This window comes from Hippopotamus amphibius, chromosome 10 (assembly GCF_030028045.1).
Source record: "Hippopotamus amphibius kiboko isolate mHipAmp2 chromosome 10, mHipAmp2.hap2, whole genome shotgun sequence".
Lineage (NCBI taxonomy): Eukaryota > Metazoa > Chordata > Mammalia > Artiodactyla > Hippopotamidae > Hippopotamus > Hippopotamus amphibius.
The window spans coordinates 30,732,230-30,757,906 of NC_080195.1; the positions used below are offsets into that span (position 1 = coordinate 30,732,230).

The 25,677-nt window shown below is 38.5% G+C and overlaps 1 protein-coding gene and 1 pseudogene across 1 annotated transcript in view; both read right to left on the reverse strand.

The window, feature by feature from the left end:
* Positions 1-1,317: 1,317 nt before the first annotated feature.
* Positions 1,318-11,835, reverse strand: LOC130829811 (STE20/SPS1-related proline-alanine-rich protein kinase-like; annotated as a pseudogene).
* Positions 10,956-25,677, reverse strand: part of LOC130830308 (A disintegrin and metallopeptidase domain 3-like) — a 102,270-nt gene continuing 87,548 nt past the window's right edge. Inside the window, exons 19-21 of the mRNA XM_057697477.1 lie at positions 16,688-16,853; positions 14,132-14,182; positions 10,956-10,996 (exon numbers count right to left, since the gene is read on the reverse strand). Coding sequence (XP_057553460.1) covers positions 14,134-14,182; positions 16,688-16,853 — 215 coding nt within the window. The 3' untranslated portion in view covers positions 10,956-10,996; positions 14,132-14,133. The remainder of the gene's footprint in view (positions 10,997-14,131; positions 14,183-16,687; positions 16,854-25,677) is intronic.

Here is a 25,677-nt window from a genome sequence, read left to right on the forward strand (position 1 = left end):
AACTTTTTTTTCCTTAGTAATATATATTTGCTTTATAAAGTACATTAAAGAGCTGCCACATCTAGGGTTAGCTAGGCAAGAGCAAATGGTACCATCTGGGAGCCACCTTCCTGAAAGTTTAGACTCCAATTTTGAAAATCCTAAGGTTTACTATTCCATAATATACAGTCAAGCAGATGGTTATTTGGGTTGAAAGTATTTATTCTTGAAACTTAACAGCGTTTTTACCTTTTAGTCATTGCACAAAACCCTTTCTATTTTTCACTCCATCTGGGTATTCTGCAGAATTTCAAGTAAAACACAGATTCTGGTATTTTCAAGTTTATCACCTTTGGAATGACAGATCCTATCACTTCAGGAGGCGTCAAAATCAGAGGTGGGTACATAATTAGCAATCTAATAGAATGGCAACATTTTATAGAGCATCCTAAAGGTTCCAGTGAAGCAAAACTTACATATGCCACTTTATGTAGAGGAAATTTTAGATCTGAGACTATTCCCAAGTAAAGCAGCCTCAGGCACATTCTTAATATGAAAGTTTTGTTTTTGTTTTTTGCACAGCACCTCCCTCTCCCATAAGACAATCAGATTGTGGACTGGTTTCCAGGCAAACCAAAAGAGTAAGCATCCTAGTTCCTAATTCAGTCATTTCAAAAATCACAAGTTATAAATACTCCAAAGATAGACCTGAAACTTTTTGTTTAAATAACAAGAGAGTACAACTGCAAGAAGCATATATAATCAAAAACATTTTTTTCTTTCTTATAGCTAAGGTGTATAATGCATAAATATATGAAAAATAAAATTCACAGTCAGTTTTAAAGCTAGAATTTGTTTGCCTAATCTTAATTTTGTAAGTATATTAATTTCTAAATACAACATAAGAGGCAGTATTGTCAGATGTACAATTAAAGTATAACAGAAAGGACGACAATGGGAGAAGAAATAGGCTTCTGATAGAAAAAATTCCTTTTGCTGCCAATAAATAGGACCACCTGAGTGTGTTTCAGATTCTTTTCACTTAAGGGAGATCCGAATTGATGGCTGAGGATATTAAATAGCTTTTGGAAAAATGAGCAACAGTCGTGCAGCTGTGGCGTTTGCTTGTTCTCATACTGTGGGTTGCTAGAGAATAAAGCAGAACTCAGTGTTAAATTTAAAAACAATTCTTGTTTATCCCGTTATGTTGAAGCCGGCCTCTTCACAACCCTCTGAATTTGCTAGGGGGTGGGAGGAAGTGGCAGGGAAGGGAAAGGTTGGGATGTGGGTGTGGCGAGGGGAGGCATGACAGATCAGTGTGACATCAAGGGACAGACATCAGCTGACACTCAACTGAGCAAACCCGATCAGCTTCACTTCGGTGGGAATCTCTGACCCATCACAGCCAGAAGCCAATTTAAATGTCAATGTTTTTAAAGCTTTGGGATAATCTACAATCTTCTGCAAATTAGCAGCCACTATATAACCACATCATGACCATCGACCAAGCCAGCAGAGAAGAGCTCCTGAGAAACGCCGTCTGCCGTACCTCTTCCTGGAGTAAACTCAAATCGTACATCATTAAGCTCCTTTCTGGAGTTTCTTAATCTTAAAATGAGGTTCATGGTGCAAGAAGCTTCTCTGTAGTCTTCACTAGCATTGGGTAGGCCCTGAGAGTCCTGCACAGAAAGGGACTGTATCTGCTCGGGTATGCTGTTGGCATTCACCGTGATCTCTGGATTTTCTTCTTTTACTCTTTGTGACTTTTCTTGAGAAAAAGCTGCTTTCCCTTCTTCACTTTTCTCATCCATCTCGTCATCACTCCACTCCCAGTCCCCGTCTTTGGTTTTATGAAGGTGACCGCTTGACCCTGGAACTCGTCTCACCTTTTTGGCTCTTTGGGCTATGTCTGGTGTTCTTGTAGGCAGCTTCTCAATCAGGTACTCTCTGTTCTTGGCTTTCTGGAAGAATTTGCATTTTAAAAGTTCTGCTGCTGTGGGCCTTTTGGAGGGATCTTTGTGAAGACACAGTGAAAGTAATTTTCTAAAGGACTTGCCGTACTTTTTCATCATCTCCCTATCCTCTACTCCTGTTTCTAAAGTGGGTGGAAAGTCAACATCAACGCTTTCATAGGAGGGTATCTGTGATACAGCGCTGCTCCTGTGGCGAGTTCAGTGGCAGTTATTCCAAAACTCCACATGTCAGCCTTGAAGTCATAGCCTCTCACCTGTTCCATGACTTCAGGGGCCATCCAACACGGAGTGCCAACAAATGTTTTTCTTACTTTATTCCGGGTAACATCACCCCCTGTTGCTAAGAAAGCACTTACCCCAAAATCTGCTATTTGTACTGAACCATCTTCACCCAGAAGAATATTACCAGCTTTCAAATCCCTGTGAATCTGACCATTTCTGTGCAGATAGTCTAAGCCTTCCAGAACCTCTTTAAGAATTGTTGCTATTATCGCCTCTTCCAGAACTCCGTTCCTGTGTTCTCCTCTGTTGACGATGTATTTTATGATATCCAACATTGAACCTCCACTTAGTAATTTCATGACCAGCCAAAGCTCATCTTTTACCACAAAAGGGGTGTAATAGGTCACTGCGTTGGGATGGCTGCACTGACTCATGGCTTGAATTTCTTTTAATAGTTCACCCACGCGGGTCTGGCATTTTTTCCAAGTTGATCCGCTTTATTGCCACGCGCTCTTGCCTGGGTTTGCATAGAGCAGCCTGGACCACAGCTGTAGCGTCACTGCCGATAACCTCCTGCAGCTCGCAGGCGTCCCTGCAGATGGGCCAGCCGGCCGCGGCCTCCCGGGCCGGGGCCAGGGCCGGGGCCGGGGCCAGGGCCAGGGCCACGGGCGCTGCTGTCGCGGTCCCCGCGGCCGGGACCGCCGGCTGGGGCTGCTGGACGTGCGCGGGCGAGGCGCTCCGCTCCGCCGTGATGCCGCCGGGGCAGAGCGGGAGGGCGCGCAGAGCGGGAGGGGGACGACCTTCCGCTGGAGACTTCCCTCCCCTCTCTGCCGCCCGCCCGCCGGAGCCAGCCGCGAGGGGAGCTTCTGCCCAGGTTTTGATTGGCCTGTTGGTTTTTTGATATTGATTTCCATGAGCTGTTTATATGTTTTGCATATTAACCCTTTGTTGGTCATATCATTTGCAAATATTTTCTCTCATTCCGTAGGTTGTCTTTTAGTTTTGTCAATGGTTTCCTTTGCTGTGCAGACATGTTTAAGTTTAATTTGGTTCCATTTTTTTAGTTTTGCTTTTTTTTTTGCTTTTGCTTTAGGAGACAGATCTGAAAAAATATCGCTATGAGTTATGTCAAAGAGTGTTCTGCCTATGTTCTCTTCTTGGAGGTTTATGGTTTCAGGTCTTATGTGTAGGTCTTTAATCCATTTTGAGTTTATTTTTGTGTATGGTGTGAGGAAATTTTCTACTTTCATTCTTTCACATGTAGATGTCCAGTTTTCCCAGCACCAGTCTTTTTGAGCCCCATTCGGCCACATCTCTCTAACTTCACCTAGAGAATATTCTCTGTTTTTAAGGGTTCATGAGATTAGATTGGACCCATCCAGGTAATCTAGGATAATGTCCCTTCTTGGAGGTCTGTCACCTTAATGACTTCTGCAAATTACCTTCTACCATGTAATATGCATATCCACAAATTCCAGGGATTAGAATGAGGACATCTGTGAAAGTCCATTCTGCCTACCGCCAAAGCACTGGTATGGGATGTTACGGAAGGGAAGCAAGCCAACACATGTGGGTTTGTGAGCTGGTTACTGCTCCTGTAAGGTAAAGCTAAATCCCACAAGCAGCTCTTGGAAATGCTGCAGAATAGGGCATAGCAAACATTTTCTGTAAAGAATGAAACAGAAAAATAGTTTTAGCTTTGCTGAAATAGTGTGTCCTATGGTCCCTGTTGCAACTGTTACTGACCAGGTATCCTGGCCTCCTTAATCAATAGAAATTGATCAAGGCCAGACAAGAAATTCAGGCAAGGCTTCACTGGGGCTCCTGCTGCAGCAGGGGGAAGCAAGAACAATCAACAGGTCCTCTTGATGGCGCACTCCCTGAGGGGGGCAAGCTTGCTCTTTACATGGGGTGAGGGTAGGGGTGTGTCCTGGGGTCGGGCTGGAGGGGTGGCTTACGTGGTTTGCTCACCCCTTAGGTGGTGTTGTGTGCAGAGGGCGTGAGCAATACTCTGCTTTTGCTCCCAAAACCCTTCTTTTGCTCCAGGCTCTTCAAAAGTGGCAGTTGGGTTTTTTTTGTTTTTTGAGGGTTTTTTTGGTTTCTTTGTATCCTTTGCCCAGAATTTGTCCTAACTGGCATGCACTCAGTTATTTTTAGTCCCTTACAGTTTCAAAATTAGTATTTTGTTGCTCGAGGAGAGATGTGTCCAGGTGCAAGCGTTACAGCACTGCAGCAAAGGGTCCCAGAACCCAGCAAAGAGTCCCGGGTCCCAGTCTGTCTCACAACTATTCAACTGTACTGTTGTATTGAATACCAAACTACCTTCATCTCTATTTACTCTCCTAACTTTCTATCACAATAATTGAATATGTAGTGTCTCCCATAAATAAAATCCCTTCTTTGATCATAAATTGCACCTCATAATCCCTAAAACGTGGTCTATATTTACTATCTTTTTATCACCTCCCATAGAGCTTATCAAGTTCCTTAAAAATAATCTAAAATATAGATTGTGATTTTTACTGAACTTATCTCTTCTGGAAAAAATAGAAATTTTATAATAGGTCATCTGTTTTGTAGAGCTAATATACACATACTAGTGTTTTTCAAGATTGATCATCCTGATGAATTTTTTAATGTTATTGTTCTAATTGTGCACTGCTGGTGTTGATTTAAGTAGGTAGGTAATCAATTTCTGCAAAAAAGATCAATTCTTTTTCTGCTTCAAATCTTTCCTTTTTTTTTATTTCCATCGAAATAATAGTCAAAGCTGCCAGTACTATGTTATGTTGTTAAGCGTGATTTTAGACATCTTTGCCTTGAGCAAAAGATACTACAACAATGAAAACAAAAATACTATTATATTTTATAAAATATTTCATAGTCTTCCTAAATCTTTTTTTTCTGATTTTTTTTAATTATTTTTTTGGGGGGTACACCAAGTTCAATCATCTGTTTTTATACACATATCCCCATATTCCCTCCCTTCCTTGACTCCCCCCCGCCTCGAGTCCTAAATCTTTTAAAAAAATATTTATTTATTTATTGGCTGCGTTGGTCTTTCTTACTGTGCACAGGCTTTCTCTTGTTGTGGTGAGTGGGGGTCACTCTTTGTTGCAGTGCTCAGACTTCTCACTGTGGTGGCTTCTCTTGTTGCAGAGCATGCGGTCTAGGTGCACGGGCTTCAGTAGTTGTGGCACACAGGCTTCAGTAGTTGTGGCACACAGGCTTAGTTGCTCTGTGGCATGTGGGATCTTCCTGGAGCAGGGATCGAACCCACATACCTTCAGTGGCAGGTGGATTCTTAACCACTGCGCCACCAGGGAAGCCCAGTCTTCATTAATCTTTAAATTTTCCTTCCAATTCCCTTGAGTGAATATATTCCATTATCATGGGATTTACCGCTTTCTGGAGTCTTGTATCATGTGGACAAATTTGTTAGTGTGATATCTCTTCAGGCACAATATATCTTTCCATTTTTTGATGTGGAATTGAGTATAAAGAATAAGAAATTCATCACATCTTATAAACAACTTCACAAATGTATGTGTGGAATTAATTCAAAAGAAAAAAAGCCTTACACTGCTTCATGATTCATTATGCATGGAGCTCTTGGACAGGAACACTTATGGATGTCATCATATGTTAATCCTATTTTAAGGCCAAATAGTTGAGCTATAATAACTGAAAATACCTCCCATGTTATTGCACCTGGACACTAAAATAAAGAAGATTGAAGAGAAAACCATATGTAAGAAGAAAACAAAAGCAAGTAATGTATTAAAACAGTTTCGATCCTATAAAATTTTATACTTTTTTATGTTGAGCATATTTTACACATTATATTGATAAATCTTTGATAAAAATATCCATACTAGTTAATTGATTAAGAAGCATGAAACAATAGAAAACGTAATCAAATGACCTTTGCTCTCTGGTGTAAAATTTGTCATGCCCAATTCCCATAGCCTCAAACACACTTAGTAATTCTGAAGCAATCAATATAAAACACATTTATTTAACTTTCTTATTAAATCAAATCATTCAGTTAGCAAATATTAACTCAATATATACAAGTGTCAGACACTATGGTAGAAAATAAAAATACAGTGGCATGCTGGGGACTTTCCTGGCTGTCCATTGGTTAAGACTTCATGCTTCCACTGCAGGGGACTCGGTTTAAATCCCTGGTTGGGGAACTAAGATCCCATATGCCATGGGGTGCAGCTAAAAAAAAAAGAGAGAGAGAGAAAATATAGTGGCATGTGTGAAAGAAAGGGACTTTGTCCACAACTGGAGCTTACATTACAGAAGAAGAGAAAGAAAATTAATAGGAGATTAACAAACTTCCCAAATATGAAGAGATTATGAAAAATGCTCTGAATAAATGAGGTGCTCCAATAGAGAATTGTGAGGAGGGGTATAACCATATAGATAAGATAGTTAGGAAAACCTATTTGTGGAACTGATGTTTAGGCTGAGAAAGAAAGTTTGCCAAATGACTCAGCATTACGAATAGTGGCAGGGAGCTTGTATGGGAATCTGTTCCAAGGCTGTAGTATAAGAGTGAAGTGAAGAAATGGCAGGATGAAAGTTCAAGATATAGGTGAGGCCATGGTAAAGAAATCTGGAGTGAGATGTTACCAAAAAAAGATTGGTGGTAGTGTACGGTGGCATTTCATATGATTTAACCTGGATAAGTGAAAGGATACTCTTCTCATCTTTTTAATCATTACAAGCAAAATTCTTAGAACTTCTCTAATTTTTCTATATCAAAAATGTATAGTGAATAAAATTTAATTTATACCTAAAAGAAAAATATTGTATGTGTGTGCATGTGTGTGAATGAAAACATGAAATATTATCTAGCAACATGGAAAAATGAGTCAATAGGTATCTTCTCCTGTTATAAGAGTTAAGCTTGAAAAAAAAGGGAAAATCTAGGAATTGGAATTTGAAAGGAGGTTAAAGACAAAGCAGAACATGAAAGATGATATCTGGCTAACCACCAGGTTTTAGGGCAAGATGTAGGAACCAGAAGCTGGATTTTTAATGCCTGCTCAGAGAAAGGAGAAATAGTCTTGTATTTTCATATCTGTATAGTTGAAAATAAATTCCCTGTATAAAGACATGCTACGGAATAAAATAGGCCCCTAGTTATACTGTGCAGGAAGAGAAGACAGAAGATCTAAATGTAAGATATGAAGCCATAAAAGTCCTACAGGGGAACATAGGCAGAATACTCTTCAACATAAACTGTACCATTTTTTTTGATTAGTCTGTTAACTCAAAATAAATAAAAGCAAAAGTAAACAAGTGGGATCTAATCAGACTTAAAAGGTTTTGCACAGCAAAGGAAACCATCAACAAAACAAAAAGACAACATACGGTCTTGGAGAAAATATCTGCAAATAATGAGACCAACAGTGGGTTAATATCAAAAATATACAACAGCTCATACAAATCAATATTCAAAAAACAAACAACCCATTAGTGAGTAGGAAGAGGATATGATTGTTTTTCCAAAGAAGATATACAGATGTCCAACAGGCACACGAAAAGGTGTTCAACATCACTTGTTAGGGAAATGATGCAAATGGGGAGGGTGGGAGGGAGACACAGGAGGGAGACACGGGAGGGAGGGGATATGGGGATATATGTATAAATACAGCTGATTCACTTTGGTGTACAGCAAAAACTGGCACAACAGTGTAAAGCAATTATATTCCAATAAAGACCTTAAAAAAATCAGAATGAGATATCATCTTACGTCTTTTAGAATGGCTATTAGCAAAAAAGGCAAGAAATAAGTGTTGCAGAGGATGTGGAGAAAAGGGAACCCTCACACACTATTTGTAGGAATATTAAATTTGTACAGCCACTATGAAAACTAATATAGAGATGCCTCAAAAAATTGAGAATGGAACTACTATATGATCCAGTTGTTCTACTTCTGGGTATTTATCCAAAGAAAAATGAAAACATGAATTCAAAAAGATATATGCACCCCTATGTTCATTACAGAATTATTTATAATAGCCCAAATAAGGAAACAACCTAAGTGACAACTGATGGATGAAGGATAAAGATGCAGTATGTATATACAGTGGAATAATAGTCATAAAAAAAGATGAAATCTTGCCACTTGTGACCACAGGGTTACACCTTGATGGTATTATGCGAAATGAAATGTCTGGTGGAGAAAGACAAATACTGTATGATTTCATTCACATGTGGAAAATGAAATTAAGAAAACAAACCGAACCAAAGCAAACACATAGGAGAGAAGAGAGTAACGGTAATTAGAAGGGAAGAGGGGTGGGGGATAGAAACTTAAAAATTTGGTGATGGGTGCACTGAAAGAAGTTGAAAAATGTAGTACACATGCAACTTATACAGTGTTAAAAACCGATGTTACCTCAATTTAACAAAAGAGAGAATATTGGACTCAATTCTGCATAAGGCAATAAAAAGCCCAATTCTTCAACTGTGTGCCTGTTCTTACAATGTTAGATTATACTCTGCTGAGGAAAGGGAAAGGAAGCTTGGAAATGGTACGTACGTGTGTTTTGTTAACAGTTACTGTTAGAACAGTGAAAAGGCAGCTGTAGAAACGGGAAGGCCAGCAGGACAAACTGAGCGAGGAAAAGAGACACCTCTGCAGAAGACAGGACACGCAACTGTCTTTGACTTTTCTGACAAATATCGTAAACTGCAAAGTAAAAAGTCTAACTCAACTGCTGCCTACCGCTCACCCACACCTTCCGTTACTCCAGTACACTCCACGGCAAGGAGGTATTGTATCGACAGCTGCAAAAATAAACCCTGACCGGGTCTATAACTTGGACCTGCTAGGTAGTAGTACTGCTGGGAAACTGATCTGAGACATTATGATGAAATAAGGCAGGACGGTGACCATAATGACCCCAAATAAGTTAGGGGCAAAGGGGACAAGGGGAAGTTTTATAGAATCATCCCGATGTGTATTATTTCTACCACAGAGTTCACCCACTTAAAGCTCACGGGTGAATGACTGTGGGATTTTTAGTGTACTCACAGACATGGGCCAGCGTTACCACAGCCCATGTCAGTTCCCTCCTCTCAAAAACAAGTCCCCTACGTTTAGCTGTTACCATCCCCCACCCCAGCTTTTCATCTCCCCCTCCCCCCACTCCCCGCAGCAAACCACCACCAATCTCAGTCTCTCTAGATGTCCCTGTTCTGGATTTTTCACACAAATGCATCATACATGGTTTTGGTGACTGGCTTTATTCACTCAGCATAACAGGTTCACTGCTCTTCCACGTTGCAGCAGGATCAGTGCCTCCTTCCTTTCTGTGGCTGAATAGTGTCCCCCTGTACGCATGGACCACATTCACCCGTTGCTCATGTGGAAAAGGAAACTCTTGGCCTTTGTGATGAGCTGCTCCCACCCCTGACCCAGGAGCACCTTCGTTTATATTGATGGAGATTCTGTGGGTCCCAGTGAGACTCCAGTAGGCTGAGGGGTCCCTAATCCACAAATAATGCTTGGAGGGAGCAGAAGCACACCCATCTCAGGAAGAGGGAGGAGAAGAGGGGGGCACTGGAGCAAGACACTCTCACCCAGCAAAGCTCAGCTTCGGTCAGGAAAGAGCAGCACGTCTGGGTTCCTTCAAAGGACAAAGATATATTCTAGAGCTCAATTTCCATGAGGACAGGGAAGTCTCACCTAGAGACAGAGCAGTTATCTATGACCAGGAACTCAGTTTGAGCAATTCCTTGAAGACAGAACAGATGCGATTGACCCTCTCAGGGCCCTGGGGCTGGCCTCGCCCGACAGCAATTCCTCTCAGTATCCCTGAGCGGGGAATGGGTAGGACCTGGGAGTCACCACCTCCTAGAGAGGTGTGGACGCTAGGTGTCCTCTCCTCAGATGGGAGTGATTAGCTGGGCCAAGGGCATCAGAGGGCAGGCGGCAGGAGTGCATAATGGAATGTTTTCCATTTGGGATGTAACAGCCTCCCAGGTTCAGAAGACAGCAACCTGCTTATTTCCTACTAGAGGATCGTGGTGGTAGAAGGCTCCCTGTGGGGCCCTCCTGGGCACAAAAGCCTTTCTGTGTCCCCACTTTTCAGTTTGTATGAAAAAGGCTTTCAGCTTCCGAGACCTTCCCTGAGTTCCAAAAGGCAGATTCCCACAGTTACTAACTAGGGACGTGGGGGAAGGCAGGAAGACACAGTGCAGCACGGGGCCTGGTGCTGGCTCCTCCTGGGGGCCGGGTGTAGCAGGTGGACACGTGTCCCTGAGATCTTCCCCAGGAACTAGATGCAGGGGTCACTGCCGGCTGAGCACAGGCACGTGCCCCCACGCCAGCTGGAAAGGCTGATGGCGGAGGCTCCCGGATCTGCCCTGTTACCTCGCCACTGGCCAATCAGAGGAAGGTTCCACACCCTGCAGCCCTTGTCCCCAAGTTTGCTTATAAAAACTCTTCCCCGAAAGCCAGCAGGGAGCTGGGATCTGCCAGCGTGAGCTGGCCATTCTCCTTGGTGGCCCCTGCAATAAACCTTTCCCTGCTCCAAACGCTGATGTTTCCCCTTTGTCTGGCCTCCCTGTGTGTCGGACCTACAAACTTGGGTTTGAGAACAGAATCAATAGACACAAGCCTACACACATTCACCCACAGGATTTACTTTGGTTTGTGAAATTGAAAGCTCTAAGCCATCACAAAAGCAAAGACAAGCAGATTTTTTTCTTCTTGCATCAGGCCAGTTAATGGTGAGTTTCTTGGTAATTTATTTTCTCCAAGTTGCGGCTTTTGACACTATTGTTTAGTCACCATCCTAAAAGAAATATAGAAAAATAGAAATGCTACATTTTATAAATTATTAATAAAAGCTAATTTTGCTACACAACTACAGGTATATCAATTAATTGTTAAAATAACACTGTTTATACTGTCACAATCTGTGCCTGTGCTCCACAGATTCGTAAACCCAAGTGTTTTTTTGTTTCTTTGTTTTGATTTTCTCCAGAAACATTTATGACAGCCACATTAAAAGGAAATGCTATAAACTGGTATTTATATAGGTCTCATTTACACAGACTCCATGTTTTCCATGGGTCAAAGGAAATCACGAACGAGGAAACAGAGAAAGAGTGCAGCACAATATGTGAAGAAGGAAATAATTACTATTTTCTCTATTTTTATCTACAGAGGAAGAGAGCTCCCAACAGTCCTCTGTGCATTTCCAGCAGGTGTCGCACATACACACGTTCAAAACAAACTCCTCCTTCACTCCCCTCTGCCTTGCTGCTCCAGCACCACACTGGTCCTCACCTGCTGCACAATATGTCAGCAGAAGAAGCTGTCACTCTCCATTGTGTCAGAAATGTTTGTCTTTGTAGTTCTCTTTTATTGTAACCCAAGTACATCCACCCAGTCACCACTGCAACCAAGTCTACCCCGTTAGGTCTCTCAAAACTTTGTTCTTTCCGTCTTATCCAGTCCTGCCCACACCACACTTTTCCTGTGCACTCCATTTCACTAGTCTCCAGTTCTGCCTGAATCTGACCGAATTTGCTCTTAATCCATCCCTGTGAATTTTGTAAAAAGCAGACCATATCTTGCTAAGCCCCTCCCTTACCACTTGGACAATTCCTCAGCTACATTCCTATTCATACGCGAGGCAATGTAACCTTTTCATCACAGCTGATCAGACACTTGTCTTGGCTCATGATTACCTAAGCAGACTTTCTCCTCCAACATCCGTGAATTTTAGAAAACATTTTAAATATACTAAGAGCACAAATGTAGACACAGGGAGGACTGGGTTGACATTGTAGCCTCGCTATCTTCCTGCTTTATAACAAGGAACATCATGTAGGAACTTTTTCTTATACTCTACATCCAAATTGTCAATTCATTCTGTTGGTTCCCCTTGAAAACTTATTCCTAAAACCTGCTTTACTACCCCTGGTCTGAGGTCACACCCTTTCTCTCCTGGATTAGTCATGACTTTTTTTTGTTCACTGTATCATCCTGTGCTTGAAAAGCTCCTGCCCAGGTATATGCATGGGGTAGCTCTGCCAGCTCTATGCCTGTGTAAGACAGAGTTGATTTACAGCTGGAATGAGAAAGCTCTCTCTTTACCTGTGGGAAAGCCTGAGTATCTGCTTTTACTTTTTGCTGAGTTAAGGACAGTGGGATTTATGATGGGCTGCTTAAGATTTACAAGAAGGAACCTTGGGACCTGTGCCTGACACCCAGTGCTTGCCTGCATCCTCTCCTGCTGCACTGTATCCCTTACATTTAAACAAAAGCTTCTGTGCCTTGACTCTGTGATGTCAGGGGACTCCTTTCAGACATCTAACCTGGGTAATTCTTTGCACCTCCTCCAATTCTTTGCTGACTCATCACTTGCTCAGCAGGGCTTACCCAGTCCGCCGCATTTAACGTTGCTACCCAGTGCCTCCCTCAGCATCAACTGCCCAGTTGCCCCACTGCTCTAATCTTCTCCATACGATGAATCACCTTTCAAAACACTGTATGATCAACTTCTAAAATACGTTTATGGAACAAATGTGTCAAATTCTTGAGGCAAGACTTTAACATAACCATAAAGTAGTGTGGGCAGGAGGACACTGGAAAACAGAAAAAACATGTAAAAGAAAGCAAGATATTGAATTTATGACTTAAGAGTTGGAAAAACCCAGGGAGACGGCGTGCTCAGTGTACCACTCTAGGAGAAAAGGACTGAAGTTGTGTGGAGGTGAGGAGTTCAGGTGAAGACACCCAGCATGAGGATGAAGCTATGTTTGAAGGACATGAGAAGAAGACAGCCAAGGGCCACAATCCTCACCTAAGATGTGGGCTTTTAATAAAGTGATCAGAGAAGAGGTAGACATTGGTCTAGGCAGAAAATGACTACTTTACATTGAGCATGGGTGTTATAAATGGTTTCTCCATCAAAGTCAGATATGGCAGGTGAGTAAAGAGATGAACTCGCGATGTCATTCTTAGATGAGTTTTTGATTTTTTTCCTTTACTCCCAGTAATAAGTCTAATATATCAAATATCAGAATTTCTTTACACATATGAGTTAGAAATCTGAACTACATATATCATAAGAAGCCTACTTTATCCCATCTTATCGTAAAGAACTGTTCTTCTGCCTTGGAGGGTGAATGCATTTAGCATTTGCCTGGCATCTAGTAGGTCCTCAATAAATGTAAATTCCATTCCCCATCCTCAGTCTTATATCAGAAAATATGTGGGAAAATCGTGGAGTTCTTAAGAGTTTCAACCCTGGAGTCTGACTGTCTTAAACTCAAAAACTTACTAAAATTCTATACAGGTGGGGAATTATTTATGTCCTTTATGTCTGTTTCCTTCTTTCTAAAATAAGGAGAACACAATGTAGGCTGGCAGCCGGGATGGGAGGGGAGTCGAGGGGAGAATGGATACATGTATATGTAAGGCTGAGTCGCTTTGCTGTGCACCTGACACCGTCACAACATTGTTAATCAGCTATACGCCAATATAAAATAAGATGTTAAAAAAATAAAATAAGGAGAACAATAACTGGGGAGTCAGTGAGAAAGAAATACAAGTGTTGGGAGACAATTTGTATAAACCTCTCAGTTAGAACCTTCAATCTGCCAATCAAATGCATGACTGTTCATAAGTATTTTAAGAACATATTTAAGATCTCTTTAAAGTCATTTCTTTTTACAAAGATGTCACTGAATAAATCTGTGGCTAATGTGAGGTAACCTTAAATGTTTCTAGAGAAAATAAAATTAACATCAAATGCTTTGTTTTAGTCTTTCTTTTAGTAACTGACAGTAACAAACAGAAATCAAAATGATGAAATACAGAAATAATATCTTTCTTATTCTGAGGTACGGTAAAAACTATTTTTAAAGTATTTAAGGCATTGTCTCATTTTGTCAATAGTTTGGTTCCTTTACTTCACCTTTAACTGTAAAGCTGGCTGCTGTTATGACTGCTGTCTTCTGATAGAGATCTGTTTAAAAAGAACAGGATTATTTTTAAGGTCAGGAAACACTGTAATTTTAACAAAGTCAAGGAAAGTAATACAGCCAGGTGTGTACTCACAACTCAGTTAATGTGTACCCACACCCGCTTTGCATCCTGTAGCCCCTCAGGGGTCATACATTCTAGTGTTTGGTTTGAACTACATATAAGAAGCCTACTTTATTCCATCTTATAGTAAAGAATAGTTTTTCTGCCTTGGAGGGTGAGTGCATTTAGCATCTGCCTGGCATCTAGTAGGCCCTCAATATATGTAAATTTCATTTCCCATCCTCAGTCTTATATTAGAAAATATGTGACTAAGGTCAGCCTAACTTTTAACTATGTGAAGCATTTTTAAAATTTCAAACTAAAAATCCATCTACTACTTTTCTTTATTTTGTCTACATGGAAGACAGCATAAAATATTAAAATATCTGGAATAATGCTTCTCCAAAGTTAAACAGGTAATTACATGTAAATTTTTATGTTATAACTTCGATTATATTATTTCTATCAAATAACTGTGTAAGTAGTTATTATTTCACTTCTGTTAACGAGGTCCTTAATGAGGCCTCTGTGTTTAATTACATTTTATACAGCCTCCACTTTTTATTTGGCTCCTATGCACACTGGGTTCCTGTTGAAGAGGAAATGTCACAGTGTACATGTTCCTATTACATAGCTACAATTCTTTGGCCATGGATGATAAAATCAGGTTTGAACACCTAGCTCAGGATTATAAATGCAGACAGAACACTGGTTGAAATTAGATACACTTGCACAGTTATTTCCTTCTGTCTCTTGAGAAAGTGAACTAACAGGCACTGCTTTTGACAGATTATAGGTACTCTGGGCCACGTGTAAGCACGGCAGTCGTCTTGGAGAGAAAGGACATAGACAAGAAGAGGTGGTGTCAATCACAAAGCCTTTGGGTGATGGAGAGAATGACCTAGTTTGTAACCATTCAGTTCATTACCACCCTTTTGTGTTCCAGCTCTACATCATTTCTTGCCCTTGCCCTCTAAAATTGAGGCTGTCATGAGTAGTTTTGTTATTTAAGATCAATGACACCTTACTATACCATCTCTTCCAAAAGTCAGGTTGAGTTCTTGCAATTATTCAGATTTTTCCAAGTTGCCTTAAGTAAGAGCAGGAAGACTTCTGTCAGATATCATTCAATTAGGTCAATTTACAACAATTGAATGATTTATGAATCATGCAGAATACTGCCCTTAACTTAACTGGCTGCTGCTAACTCGTTCATAAATAAGATTAACTAACTTGGGAAGCAGAGGTGTTGATTGAAATTTTATATCATAATTTTATCTCTGGCTACTAAAATAAGAAACAAAAATGATTTCCTTTACAATGAAGAAATGAGACCCACTTCTTTATCCTTACTTCTGCATTCTCATCTTCCTAAATATTCACTAAGCAAATTGTGGCTTGTATTGTTGTTTAGGTAAGGAAAAAAGCTGTATGAAAGTGAAATAAGTTAGAGAAAGTATGATCCCATTTACATGTGGAATCTAAAAAAAAACAAAAAACAATAAACGCTCATAGATTCAGAGAACAGATGGGTGGTTGCCAGAGATAATGGGTTGGAGGGGGTAGCAAAATGGGTAAAGAGGGTCAAAAGGTACCAACTTCCAGTTATAAAATACATGTCATGGGGATATAATGTACGGCATGTTGACTATAGTTAATAATAATCAATTGCATATTTGGAACTTGCTAAAAAGAGTAGATCTTAAAACTCCTCATCAGGAGAAAACCAAATTTTTATAACTGTGTATGATGACAAATGTTAACTAGACTTATTGAGGTGATCATTTTGCATTATATACAAATATCAAAGCATTATGCTGTGCCCATGAAACGAATATAATGTCATATGGTAAGTACATTTCATTTATAAAAAAAGACCTAATCAAGCTCTGCTGCAAAAAAAAAAGAAAAAAAAAAAAAGGAAGAGCTGCGCAAGTGCCTTAATTCTAATTTTATAAACACACGAACTTTACTAATTATGTGTAAAATGGGCAGTGGCCTGTGTGTGTTCTCTCCCTCATTCTTTGCCATCTTATATTTTCTCAGCCTCCCCATATTCTGTGCTTCCCTATCTCTATTAATCGTCACCTTCCTCATCTCCTATGCTGCCCTGTCTCTATTAATCTTCTTGGCATAACCGGAAGGAAAATGGGGTTGCTTGGGACGTAGACAGAACCCTCTAAAGCAATTACAGGCAACATGGCTTTCTGTTTGAGAGGTACCAAGGATTTACCGAGTAATTTCCATTGCTCCTGGGCCTATATAAACATGAAGGATACCCACCTGTCTGAAATCTGAAAAAAACTGGTATATTTCTAAACATTTGGTATGTTTCTAAACATTAACCCAATCCACCCAAGAGTCCCTACTTACAATACTGAATAACATTTGAATGTTCTCATAAAGCATTTTAAACATTAAATATAAAAATAATGAGTTTACTTACCCTCCACTTATTGTATCCTCTTTGTTCCGAAGTATCTTCATTTTATTCCATTTAAGAGCAACGATGGCAATTAAAATGAGGAAAGGTAGGAAAACGTAGAAACTGATCACGAGGCCATTTCTTCGAGAAGCACGACGTCGTCTTGCCAACATGTCTGTAGTTTTACCTGAAAACATAAGAGTAACTTTTAGTTTTTTCAAAAATGTTATTCAAAGCATATCAGTAATTTGAATTATAAAAATTTGGAATTCAAATAATATGATCATAGAATGAATAAATTTAAATTTAAAAGTGTTTTGCAATATTCTGTGACTATGCCCCAAAGTGCATTATGTATTCCTGTCAAAAATACATAGTTTATTTTTAATCGTTATACGTATATTTAATATTTATGTGCTACATGCTCATGTATTTTATTCTATCATATTCCCTTCTGTGAACTGCTGCTTAGAACACATTATATTGATATTATCATCTAATAGTTTCTTCCATTTAAAAAATAGAGCAAAAAAAACTGTTTTAAAAATTGTTTCACGAAAATTATTGTGGTTTATTTTTAATCTTTATATGTATAATATTTATGTGCTACATGCTCATGTATTTGATTTTTATCATATTCCTTTCTATGAACTGCTACTTAGAACATATTATATTGATAATATCATCTAATAGTTTCTTCCATTTAAAAACAGAGCAAAAAAACAACTGTTTTAAAAATTAAGGAAAATTATTGATATAACTCAGGCTAATTTAAAAAGAAAACAATAACAGTTGACTAGGTTAAATTTACATAATAGATGTATAAAGTGATATTATTTTAATATTGACTGTATTAATTAGAAAAACAGATATCCCTCTTGGTGTTATAAAGATATTACATTATACTAGAAAACAAAATCTATTTAAACTTGGTCCAGTTAAGCAAAAGAAATAAACCAGACAATTAAGATACAAAAAACTAAATTAATCAATCAGGATTACTGCCAAAGCAACTGTGATGATATTAAGTGTATATGAATTTAATACCCCCTCAAAAAGAGAAAAGAGGTGACGTTGAAACATATACACAGTCCAATTATATGTTGAGTAGACGTGATCTACCTAAAAGAAAGTGATTTAGGAAGTTTTATGTAAGAAATGAATTAGCAAATATATGGAAAAATATTGAAACTAATCCAACACTGCAGCAGTCTCATGCTATGGTAGAACTCAGCACTTCAAAGCTCTCCTTTCCCAGCCTCATCCGTTAGAAAAGGTCAACTCTCCTTTAATCCATCTTTACTAAAATTATCATGTTGCTAGTGGAGCTTCCTTCTCATGTACTTAATTACTCCAAAGACTGATTGAAGAAACTATTACTAGATTAACTGGTAGATATCTGTTACTTTCCGGAAGGAAGATAGGGAGTTTCCACTTTGGGGCACGATGAAAATTTTCCATTAAATGTGTCAAAAAATAAAAATATGAAACAGGACAAAATACATGAAGGAAATGGTTTCTGGAAGTCAACAGGAAACACAGAACTATAATATCTGAAGAAAAGCAAACATGATGTTGATTTTATGGAAATACAATTCTATCAAAGATAATTTGCTGATCTCAGCACAGAGAATCGGAGTCCTAGGCAAAGTAGAGCATCCCCACAGAGTAGGGGACAGAGTTCACAGCAGAAGAAACGGTGGGAACCTGAAGGGTGCAGCACTGAACAGAAAGTTGCTCTGCAGATTAAGGATTCCAAAAGTGTTAAGGGGATCTTCCCATTTGTCCTTGGCAGAAGGATAAGTAATATATATGTGTGTATATACATACAGAGTGTGAGACGGTCTGAAGCTAATTAGACAGCAGCTCTTACTGGTGTGAGAGTGGAAAAGAGAAACTAGAGTTTGAACAGTACTTGTAAAAAGAGCACCAAGAAGATTGCAATTTCTCCACATCCTCACTGGTACTTGTTGCCTGTGTTTTTTATTATAATAGCTGTCCTAATGAGTGTCAAGTAGTAACTCACGGCGGTTTTGATTTGCATTTTCCTAAGATGTTGAACATCTTTTCATGGGCTTTTTTGGCCATTGGTATATCTTCTGTGGAGTTGTGTCTATTTAAATCCCCTCCCATTTTTAATTGGGTTATTTGTCTTTTTATTATGGACTTGTACGTGTTCTTTATATATTCTGGATACAAGTCCCATAGGAGATATAATATTTACAAATATTTTCTCCCACTCTGTAGTTTGTCCTTCACTGTCTTGGTTTTATCACTTGCAGCACAAAAGTTCTCAATTTTGATGAAATTCAATCAGTCTATTGCTTCTTTCTTCACTTATACTTTGGTGTCTTCGATAACACAGCCTATGTCAAGGTCAAAAAGATTTACTCACATGCATGTTAAGTGTTTTATAACCTTAATTCTTACATTTATATTTATGATCCAATGTCTGTTAATCTCTGTGAATGCTGTGATGTGGTAATCTAACTCTGTTTGCGTGTGAACATCTACTTGCCCCAACACCGTTGTTTTAGGAGACCATCCTTTCTCTGAATTGTTTTGGCATCAATGAAGCTTTATTTCCGGATTCTCTCTTCTATTCTATTGAAGTAAATGTCTGTCCTTATTTGTCCTAATTATTTGGTTTTGTAATATGTTTTGGAATTGTGTTTTCAGTTTCAAGTTTTCTCGGAAACTATGTTTTCAAGATTGTTTTTACTATTCTGTGTTGCTTGAATTGCTGTCAGACTTTTAAGATCAGCTTTTCGGTTTCTGCAAAAGAGACAGCTTGGGTTTGTTAAGGATTGTGTTGAATGTGTAGATCAATTTTGAGAGTATTTTTGTATTAACAATATTGAGTCTCCCAATACATTAACAGGAGATGTCTTTACATTACGCAGATCATACTTTCAATAATGTAGTTTTAGCTTTCAGCGCATATCTTATACTTCTTTTCATAAAATTAGGTCTAAACATTGTATATTTTTGGTGATGTCATAAAATGGAATTTTTGCCTGACAATTTTGCTTTATTGTGGTAAAATACTAAACACATAAAATTTATTACTTTAAATATTTTTGAGTGTACAGTCAATGGTATTGAGTACCTTCACATCTCTGTGCATCTATTATCACCATATCAAACTCTAGAACTTTTTCATCCTCCCAAACTGAAACTCCATGTCCCCCTCCCTCCAGCCCCAGGCAACTACCTTTCTATGAGGGTGAGTCAAAAATTATCTGCACTCCAGTTATATTAAAACTCCTATAAATGCTACAGCCGGAGTGCGGATAATTTTTGTCTCACCCTCGTACTTTGTCCCTATGAATTGGCTACTGTAGGTACCTCATACATCCAACACCTGTCCTCTTGTGACTGGTTTTAGTTAGCATAAGGTTTTCAAGTTCCATCCACGTTGCACCACGTGTCAGAATTTCATTCCTTTTTAAAGCTAAATAATTTTCCATGGTATGTACAGACCACTGTATGTGTATTCTGCTGATGGACATTCGGGTGTTTACACCTTTCGGCTATTGTCAATAACACTGCTAAGAAGATGGGTGTACAAATATCTGTTTGAGCCCATGGTTTCAATGCTTTGGGCTATATACATAGACATGGAATTTCGGGATAATATGGTAATTCTATGTTTAATTTTTTGAGGAACCACCATATCATTTTCCACACGGGCTGCAGCGTTTTTACATTTCCACCAGCAATGCCCAGGGGTTCCAGTTTCTCCATATTCTCACCACAACTTGATACTTTCTGAAATTTTAAAATAACGGCCAGCCCAACAGGCTTGAATTAGTATGTAGGTGGAGTTTTGGCCTGCAATTCCCTAACGATGAGTGATGTTGAGCAACTTTTCATGTGCTTATTGGCCATCAATGTATCTTTTTTGAAGAAATGTCTATTCAAGTCCTTTGCCATTTTTAATCGAGTTATATGTTTCTTTGTAGTTGAGTTGTAGGAGTATTTTACATATTCTACATATTAATTCTTCATCAGAGATATGATTTGTAAACATACCTCTTATACTGTGGGTTAGCTTCTTACTTTATCGATAGTGTCCTTAGAGGCACAATAGTTTTTAATTATAAAATTCTAATTTATCTACTTTTTTCTTCTGTTGCCTGTGTTTCCAGTGTCATATTTGAGAAACTGTTTTTGTTTCTAAATCCAATGTTATGAATATTGCCCCCTTTGTTTTCTTCTAAGAATTTTATAGTTTTAACTCTGACATTTAAATCTTGATTCCTTTGGAGTTAATTTTTTTATGGTGAAAGTAACGGTCCAACTTCATTCTTTTGTATGTTGACATCCAGTTATCCCAATATCATTTGTTGAAAAGACCATCCTTTTTCCCCTTGAGTGGTCATGGCATCCTAACTGCATATGTGGGAGTTTATTTCTAGACGCCTTACTTTTTCCATTGGCAAATTTCAGTGTTCTAATTTTGTTGCCCAAGTAATATATCAACATTTGGGGAGGAACAGAAGAGCCCCTCCAGGGCTCTTTTTTTTTTTTAACTTTATAATGGAGATGTTGAAATTGATCATACAAGTGAAATCTCATGTTACAAGTCATCAGACCATGCTGTCATAATTTTCCTCCAATTGAAGAATCAATGAATGAACAAAATATTTCTTGTAACAAAAAGGAAATATGATATTCTCATCCAGTTCAGCATGTAATATTTTGTCACAAATACCTAGAACGTTCTGTATCGTAAAGAAGATCTAGGATAGTATCTTTTCACCTTTTATTACACTTGGACATTAACATTTATTTGATATGAGTTACAAGCGGACAAATACACATGGAAAGTTGAAGAAAGGAGTTAGGTGATGTAGGAGTTATAAACATTGATTAATCATTTTAATTGGTGTTTATAAATATAAAATAAAAATATGTTCTATTAAAGTACAACAGTATTTACAACAGTTCTAAAGAAAGTGAGATAACAAATATGAAATAATAAAATAAAATTACAAAATTATAAAGAAGGAAATTAAAGAAGACATATAAATGGAGAGAAATACTGTGGTCCTAGACTGGAAGATTCAATAGTTAATAATAAACATGTAAAACTTCCTAAATTGATCCATAGGTTTAACACAATTTGTATCAAAATCACAGCAAGATTTTTTTGTGAACGTAGACAAGCTTAAGGTATATGGAAAGGAGAAACTTTAAAATAGCCAAAACAATTTTGAAACAGAAGAATGAAATGGGAGGATTCACTTTTCCTAATGTTAGCGATTACCCCATAGGTACAATAACCAAAACAGTGTAGTACTGGTGGAAGGAATGACACATAGATCAATGGAATAGAAGAGAGATCTGAGAAATACACCAACACAAAAATCTCTAATTAATTTTTAACTGAGGTGCAAAGTCAACTCAGTGGACAAAATTTTTTCAAAGAATTGTGCTAGAACCATTTGACACCCAAACTTTGGAAAATTAATTTCCCACCCTTTTTAAATAGTAACTCAAACTGGACCATGGACTTAAATATAAAACAAAACTATACCTTTTACACATATCATAGCAGAAAATTTCAAGACTTAAGACTGACAAAGAGTCATATACTGGACACCAAAAGCATAGATTCAAAAAGGGAAAGAAGAAGAGATTATCAAAATAAGAATTGGGAAAAAAATACCTTTTGGTCTAAGAAAAAAACAAATACAGACTTGGAGAGAATGTGTTCAAATCACAAATCCTACAAATCCTCAAAATACAGTGTTGAAAACGCAACATTTAATAAACAATACAATTAGAAAAGGGGCAAAAGATATGAACAGACTTTTCACTGAACTGGATATGCAGGCGCCAAATAAACACATTAAAGATATTCAACATCACTATCCATCGGGGAAGCACAAATTAAAAACACAATGAGAGGGGCTTCCCTGGTGGCACAGTGGTTAAGAATCCGCCTGCCAATGCAGGGGACACGGGTTCGAGCCCTGGTCTGGGAAGATCCCACATGCAGCGGAACAGCTAAGCCCATGCGCTACAACTACTGAAGCCCACATGCCTAGAGCCTGTGCTCCACAACCAAGAGTAGCCCCTGCTCTCCACAACTAGAGGAAGCTGGTACACAGCATCAACGAAGACCCAACACAGCCAATAAATAAATTCATTAATTACAAACAAAACAAAACACAAGAAGGTACTAAAACACACCGATAGAATGGCAAAAAAAAAAAAAATTGGTTGTATCTTCAAATGCTGGCACAGATGCAAAAAACCCAGTCATTCATATATCACTGATGGGGATGTCCAACAGTATAACCACTCTGCAAAACGTTTGGCAGTTGCTTTTAAAGTTATAAATGGCTTACCACTGACACAGCAGTTTCACTCTTGGCCATGCTTCCCAGAGAATTAAACATTTATTTTCATGCATAATCTTCCACACAAATCTTCAGGGCAGATCTATTCACAATAACCAAGAACTGGCATCCATACAATGTCCTTCAATGGGTGAATAACTAAACAAAATATGATACGGACATACAAAGGAATACTAGTCATCAATACAAAGAAATGAAGTGTCCATACATGGAATGACTTGGATGCAGTTCATGGGAATTATGCAAGAGAAATAGACCATCTCAAAAAGATACAAACTACGTGATTCCATTTATATAACATTAAGGAAATAACATAATTAGAAAGATGGAGAGCAGTTTAGTGGTTGCCAAGAGTTCGGAATGGGGAAAGAGGGGATCCGGGTAGCTATGTAAAGCAGTAACAGGACTTCCCTGGTGGCACAGTGGTTAAGAATCCACCTGCCAATGCAGGGGACAAGGCTTCGATCCCTGATCTGGGAAAATCCCACATGCTGTGGAGCAACTAAAGCTGTGCGCCACAACTACTGAGCCTGCATGCTGCAACTACTGAAGCCCAATTGCCTAGAGCCCGTGCTCCGCAACAAGAAAAGCCACTACGATGAGAAAGCCTGTGCACCGCAATGAAGAGTAGCCCGCACTCACCACAACTAGAGAAAGCCCACGTGCAGTAACAAAGACCCAACGCCATCAATCAATCAATCAATCAATCAATCAATCAATAAAGGAGTAATAATATTAGGGGCCTTGTAGTGATGATGCAGTTCTATATCTTGATTGTGATGGTGGCTACACAAATTTGTAGTGAAATTGCTTAGAACAAAATATACACACGTGTGAAGGCATACACACACGTATACACAAATAAGTATGTGTATACTGGTGAATTGTGAATAAGGTCTGTGTATTTCATCAATGTCCATTTCCTGGTTTTGATATTCTACCCTAGTACTGAAACACGTTAACACTGACTGAAGCTGAGTAAAGGATACACAAGACTGCTCTCTAAATTTTCTCAACTCTTTATGAGCCTATAATTATTTCAACATAACAAGTTAACTAAAAATAACAATGGGATATCATTACACATCTAAAGCTGGGAAAACAAAATCAAACAAAATCAAACAAAACCACCCCAAATGACAATACCAACTGCTTGTGAAGTATGGATCATCTGTACAGAGTAGCTGGGACACTCACAGATGAATGGAGTGAAGGAAAATGGTAAAGCCACTTTGGAAAATAGTTTGGCTGTTGCTTAAAAAATTAAAAATACACTCAATAAAGAAAGTACACTTAGTAAACAATCCAGCGATCGCACTTATAGGCATTACAGTGAGAACTTATATACAGACAAAAGCCTATGTGCACATGTTTACAGCAGTTTTATTCATAATTGCCAAAATCTAGAAACAACCCAAATACCCTTCAATGGGTGAATGGATAAGAAAAGTATAGTACACATTTCAAGAGAAGGCTACTTAACACTAAAGAAGAATGAACTATTAAAACATATGAGAACAGGAATGAATCTCACACGCACATATCCTGTCTAGGACACTCTGGAGAAGGCGACTCTATAGTGACGAGCCCAGGTCACTGGCTGCAAGGCACTGGCAGTGGGGGAGGAACACAAAGGGCTGCAGCCAGAGGGACGCTATGAGATGAAGCAGCTGTCGTGCATCATGACTGTAGTGGTGGGAACACAACACGTGCATTTGTCCACACTCACAGAACCGTACACCATAGAGCGAATGCCACTGTGCGGACATTTTTAAAAAGCAAAATATGTTTGATAAAAAATAAATATTAAAAAAGAGACAATGACTAATAATTTCTCCAAGATTTCCCAAAATACAACTTATTGATTCCAGATCTCAGCCAACCCAAGAGAATAAATTCAAAGAAAAACACGTCTTGGTAAACCATAGTGAAACTATGGAAAACCTGAGATATAAAGTGAGTCTGAAACTCAGACAAGCAATGAAAGAAGCATCATATTATTGGGATGAATAATAAGAGTGACGGCTGCATTCTCACCACAAAAATGGAAGCCAGGATACAAAGGGATTCTGTCTATGAATTGCTGAAAGAAACAATTCTGCTTCCAGTGAAAACACCATTCACAAATTAAGACATTATAAAAACATTTTAATGACAAAAGCTGAGACAATTAGTCACAATAAGGTACACACAGAAAGAAATACAAAAGAAAGTTTTTCCAGTTGAAAAGAAATGACCCACATGGAAATTTGAATGTGCTGGAGAAGTTGAAAATCCCTAGAAAACATGAGGGTAAATGTAAATATTTAAATTAAAATTCTTCAACATTTCATTGCCTATTTTAAGGCAAATACAATGATGTATTGTCAGGTTTACAACATATACATAAATAAAATATATAAGAACAGAAGCACAAAGGATAGAAAGACATTAATGGAATTATTCTGTCCTGAGAGTTTTACATTGTCAAGTTTAGAAAAATTGAATCGGCTACGGTTGTTCATGACTGTTCACCAAATAAATTAAAAAATATTTCGTGCCACCTACTATTCAAATAGTGGATGTGGAAGACTTTATTAGTTTTACCCTTCAATAGTAAACGTGAAAGAGGCAACTCTGTTGTGAACTAGCACATCACAG